The sequence below is a fragment of the Bufo bufo genome, chromosome 3 (genome assembly GCF_905171765.1).
Source record: "Bufo bufo chromosome 3, aBufBuf1.1, whole genome shotgun sequence".
Taxonomy (NCBI): Eukaryota; Metazoa; Chordata; class Amphibia; order Anura; family Bufonidae; genus Bufo; species Bufo bufo.
In genome coordinates this window covers 19,863,960-19,870,100 of record NC_053391.1, presented here as the reverse complement: position 1 = coordinate 19,870,100, position 6,141 = coordinate 19,863,960, and the positions used below count along the sequence as shown (strand labels likewise).

Below are 6,141 nucleotides of genomic sequence, written 5' to 3'. Positions count from 1 at the left end.
ACAAAATGGCCGCCGATCACCCCAGAAAAAAGTGACTGAAAAACGCTCTGGGCAGCCTTAAAACAGCGAGCAATTGAATAGCAGAGGTTGTATGATACACAGCTGTATATCGATCACTTCAGTAAATAAATCACTGCCTAATCTCGCCCTAACAGCAGCAGCTGCATCCTCTCCCTACACTGATCAGAGCAGAGTGACGTGCAGCGCTACGTGACTCCAGCTTAAATAGAGGCTGGGTCACATGCTGCACTGGCCAATCACAGCCATGCCAATAGTAGGCATGGCTGTGATGGCCTCTTGGGGCAAGTAGTATGACGCTTGTTGATTGGCTGCTTTGCAGCCTTTCAAAAAGCGCCAAAAAAAGTGCCGAACACCGAACCCGAACCCGGACTTTTACGAAAATGTTCGGGTTCGGGTCTGTGTCACGGGCACCCCATAATTCGGTACGAACCCGAACTATACAGTTCGGGTTCGCTCATCCCTAGTTCTCAGACATGAGACACTAAAACAAAACAAAAAATTATTTCAAAAATATTATTTTGTAAAACTTTAATAAATTTAAAAAGTTGACATATTAGGTATCAACGCATCCGTAATAATCTGCTCTATAAAAATACCCCATGACCTAACCCCTCAAATGAACACGGTCAAAAAAATAAAATCTAAACGGTGCAAAAAAAGTTTTTTTTTTTGTCACCTTCCATCACAAAAAGGGTAATAGCAAGTTATCAAATAGTCATATGCCCGCCAAAATAGTGCCAATAAAACCGTACTCTCATCCCTCAAAAAATGAGCCCCTACCTAAGATAATTGGCTAAAAACTAAAAAAATTATTACTATTAGACTATGGAGATACTAAAATGTTTTTTTTTTTTATAAAAGGATAATATAGTGTAAAACCTAAATAAATTTAAAAAAGTAGACATATTAGGTATCGCCGCGTCCGTAAGAATCTACACTATAAAAATCCCCCATTACCTAACCCCTCAGATGAACACGGTCAAAAAAATAAAATAAAAACAGTGCCAAAACAGCTATTTTTTAGGAAATTTTCCATTTTAATAACTTTTTTCCAGTAACAAAGCCAAACAAAACTTAATATTTATTACCCTGATTCTGCAGTTTACAGAAACACCCCATATGTGGTTGTAAACTTCTGTATGACCAAACGGCAGGGCGCAGAAGAAAAGGAACACTGTATGGTTTCTGGAAGGCAGATTTTGATTGCCTTTTTTTTGGCACCATGTCCCATTTGAAGAACCCCTGATGCACCCCTAGAATAGAAACTCCATAAAAGCGATCCCATCTAAGAAACAAAACCACTCAAGGTATTCAAAGCTGATATTACAAACTTTATTAACCCTTTAGGTATTCTTTAAAAGTTTAGGGCAAATGGAGATGGTCCTTAAGGTGAAAATGAGCCCAGTCCTTAAGGGGTTAAAATCCTATCTTGTGCTCTCTATGAACATCACAGCCAAGCGGAGACTCTCTGAGTGTAAAGAGACGTTACTCAGTATTCACTCAATGTAAAATTTATTATAAAAGAAGATTGAAAGAAAAAAATAAAGAATCATCATAAGGTACCAAGTCCTACAGTAGAGCTCCACACCTGCCACATTTCATACAATTTGAACATTACAAAGGCTTCTGACTTCTCCGCTCTTTGATTTGCCACAAGACCCATTTTTATTCTACTGTTTTCTCATACTATACATACACATGGCTACTTCCTCGTGTGAATTTTTAAATGTTTCAAAAGAGTTGATTTATCATTAAAACATTTCTCACATTCTGTACATTTAAATGGCTTTATCCCTGTATGAATAATCTGATGTTGAACAAGATGTGACTTTTGACTAAAACACTTCTCACATTCTGTACATGAAAACGGCTTCTCTCCTGTGTGAATTCTCTGATGTTGAACAACAAGTGACTTCCGACTAAAACTCTTCTCACATTCTGTACATGAAAACGGCTTCTCTTCTGTGTGAGTTCTCTGATGTCGAAAAAGAATTGACTTCTGACGAAAACACTTCTCACATTCTGTACATGAAAACGGCTTCTCTCCTATGTGAATTTTCTCACGACGTGCAAGATTTATTTTATGACTAAAACTCTTCTCACATTCTGTACATGAAAACGGCTTCTCTCCTGTGTGAATTCTCTGATGTTGAACAAGAAGTGACTTCCGACTAAAACACTTCTCACATTCTGTACATGAAAACGGCTTCTCTTCTGTGTGAATTCTCTGATGTCGAAAAAGAATTGACTTCTGACGAAAACACTTCTCACATTCTGTACATGAAAACGGCTTCTCTCCTGTGTGAATTCTCTGATGTTGAACAACAAGTGACTTCCGACTAAAACACTTCTCACATTCTGTACATGAAAACGGCTTCTCTTCTGTGTGAGTTCTCTGATGTCGAAAAAGAATTGACTTCTGACGAAAACACTTCTCACATTCTGTACATGAAAACGGCTTCTCTCCTGTGTGAATTTTCTCATGACGTGCAAGATTTATTTTATGACTAAAACTCTTCTCACATTCTGTACATGAAAACGGCTTCTCTTCTGTGTGAATTCTCTGATGTCGAAAAAGAATTGACTTCTGACGAAAACACTTCTCACATTCTGTACATGAAAACGGCTTCTCTTCTGTGTGAATTTTCTCATGACGTGCAAGATTTATTTTATGACTAAAACTCTTCTCACATTCTGTACATGAAAACGGCTTCTCTCCTGTGTGAATTCTCTGATGTCGAAAAAGAAGTGACTTCCGACTAAAACACTTCCTACATTCTGTACATGAAAACGGCTTCTCTCCTGTGTGAATTCTCTGATGTCGAAAAAGAATTGACTTCTGACGAAAACACTTCTCACATTCTGTACATGAATACGGTTTCTCTCCTGTGTGAATTCTCTGATGTTCAACAAGATTTGTTTTTGTAATAAATTTAGCATTATACGACCTATGAACTAGGTGGCACAACCACATCTGCATATACACCCACAGGATCACTTTTAATATACACACATGTGTCCATTCACACTGGTTACCGTGCCCTCAACTCTGACTTGCTTATCCATAGCAATCACTAGCTAGCAAGTCGAGTTTTCTAGCCCAGTCCCTTAACTGTACAGAGGAGTTATTTGCTACCCCTCTCTGTTTAGGTTGGAGACAGGTTGCCTGATGGTCACAGACTGTGACATATAGGCCTTTTGCCCCCTTTTAAACCTACTTTTAATAAAGGTTTTGTTTTTTAATTTTAACGTTCATCAGGCTGTGATATTATTAGAATTTAGGAACGTCTACCCACTTATCTCTTTATAGTGTGAATTAATCTTGATTATTAATCCTGCAGACCAGTCCATAACATTGTGTTCACATAAAGGTGTTTTGCACTGTAATATTATTTCTATATGAACTTTACACTTTGGCCCATGTGCTATGTAGCATTATCCAGGGCTTGTACCATGATACAGACATGACACCTTGATTAGATTTTATCCGTCCCTTGTGAGTTTTTTTATTTTATTTTATGAGATTACTTATTTAATAAATCTAAAACCGGACAATCCTTGCTCTCTGTCTATCCGGGAGGTGCTGGTAGCTCATAAACTGCCAACACTATTGATCATTGAAACTTCTTCACTCTCTAAACTCACGTTCAATACATTTTTATTGGTTTCTCATGTTTTAAGGGACAAATCAGATCATAGACGGCAAACATTTTCAGTCACCAGACTTTTTCATGTCATCTGATTGCCCAGAAAGTAGGATTTAAGGAAAGCATGGAGATTGAATTGCGGTCTTTTTGATTTATCTATTGATATTAACTGACATATAGGTAAGACATGGATAGCATTGGTATGGTAGAATTTACATCCTATGGACAATTCAAAAATCCTTTAAAAAAAAACTGGCAAATGGACCCCAAACACCATTAACGTTTTGAATAATCCCTACAAGGAAGAAACTCATTACCTGCATATTATATAAGTACACATTAGAAGACTGCCCACAAGTAGGACATGACATTAAGAAATCATTTATGGAAGTAATGACGGCACAAAATAACATGAAAAGGCAATGTTTTGTGCTCCACCATCCTCTACACTATGTACTGTCTACAATATGTGTTATGTGTACAGACCTGTATTATATACAGTCAGGTCCATAAATATTGGGACATCGACACAATTCTAACATTTCTGGCTCTATACACCACCACAATGGATTTGAAATGAAACAAACAAGATGTACTTTACCTGCAGACTGTCAGCTTTAATTTGATGGCATTTACATCCAAATCAGGTGAATGGTGCAGTAATTACAACAGTTTGCATATGTGCTTCCAACTTGTTAAGGGGCCAAAAGTAATGGGACATAATATTAATCATAAATCAAACTTTCACTTTTTAATACTTAGTTGCAAATCCTTTGCAGTGAATTACAGCCTGAAGTCTGGAACGTATAGACATCACCAGACGCTGGGTTTCATCCCTGGTGATGCTCTCCCAGGCTTCTACTACAACTGTCTTCAGTTCCTGCTTGTTCTTGGGGCATTTTCCCTTCAGTTTTGTCTTCAGCAAGTGAAATGCATGCTCAATCGGATTCAGGTCAGGTGATTGACTTGGCCATTGCATAACATTCCACTTCTTTCCCTTAAAAAACTCTTTGGTTGCTTTTTCAGTATGCTTTGGGTCATTGTCCATCTGCACTGTGAAGCGCCGTCCAATGAGTTCTGAAGCATTTGGCTGAATATGAGCAGATAATATTGCCGGAAACACTTCAGAATTCATCCTGCTGCTTTTGTCCGCAGTCACATCATCAATAAATTTTGTTTGTTTAATTTCAAATACATTGTGGTGGTGTATAGAGCCAAAAATGTTATAATTGTTTTGATCTCTCAATATTTATGGACCTGACTGTAACTGTAGATACACAGATATCTCTAGTTAGAGGAGCAGATTATGGTATCTATAGAGAAAATGATGTGTGAGTTAATTACAGATTAGTCCTGTGAGTAAAACTCTTTCACAAACTTATTGGTACAGTCCAGTGATGGCAGTCAGGATCGGTGATTGTCCGTGTTCCCTGCACAGTTACGGGTATGTACTATCACATGTATGGACACTGCATGTATAATTACATTACAGACAAAGACACGTTGTCCTTATACACAGCACAGTCAGTACTTACCAGACATGGACCCTCTACACACTCAGTACTTGATCTCCAGTCAGTGTCTTCTCCTCAGCAAGTCAGTGATCCAAGTGAATTCCCTTGGTGAATTCTGGCTTTCTGAGCCATGCTTGGGTCTTTGATACCTCTTTGGTGGCTATAGCTATCTGCTCCTCCTCTTCCCACGGGAGGTGCCCAGTCCCACCTTCATAATCATGAAACTTTGTTCATCAGATCTTTCTTCCCTCATTACAATATGCAATGAAAGAATAATGGCCCCACCTTCTCATCAACAAGTTTAGCATTTTCTGGCCTCCTGAGATGGTTCTTCATTTACACATTGTATTTGCAGGGTAGAGACCTATTGTTCACACTCCTATTTAGCATTTGTAAGAGATTCCTGGGATACTCCGAGACCTTTTCATGTGAGAATCAGTGTAAACAATGAGCATTTTACATCCTGATGAGATACATTCCATCCAGACCTACAGCCACATGACTCTCCATCTATAATTCACAGATATGAAATACTCCATATTATATTCAGTAGAACAGATTATAAGACTTTTATTATAAACCCTCTATGACAACTTGTTATAGGATTATTTATTATTTTCAGAAATCAGGCCGATACGATTTAGTTATAAATTATGCATTACTGGTTCAGCTTTAATCAACCTCACACATTTCATGATCAGATACATCAGTTTTTTTATATATGACACAATCTCTACATCATCTGCTCTGTAGTTTACTTGTGGCCATCACCATGATACAAGTTCAGACTGTCCTCACTGGGCTCCCAGATATCTGTGTCTTCATTTCCAGTTCTGAGAATGTAGACCTCTTCTGGTCATCTGCTTGGATTTCTCCTGACTATGATTATTCCTTCATTAGATACCACTTATACCATTGAGTCTATTTCACAATCCTTAGTCCATAGAACATAATATGCT

The 6,141-nt window shown here is 38.0% G+C and overlaps 1 protein-coding gene across 1 annotated transcript; it reads right to left on the bottom strand.

Moving 5' to 3' along the window:
• Nucleotides 1-1,723: 1,723 nt before the first annotated feature.
• Nucleotides 1,724-2,908, bottom strand: LOC120993565 (zinc finger protein 84-like; the record flags this gene model as incomplete). The annotated part of the gene is made up of 1 exon (XM_040422041.1): nt 1,724-2,908. A coding segment is annotated over one exon (1,185 nt), but the record flags the coding sequence as incomplete, so codon positions are not given.
• Nucleotides 2,909-6,141: the final 3,233 nt, after the last annotated feature.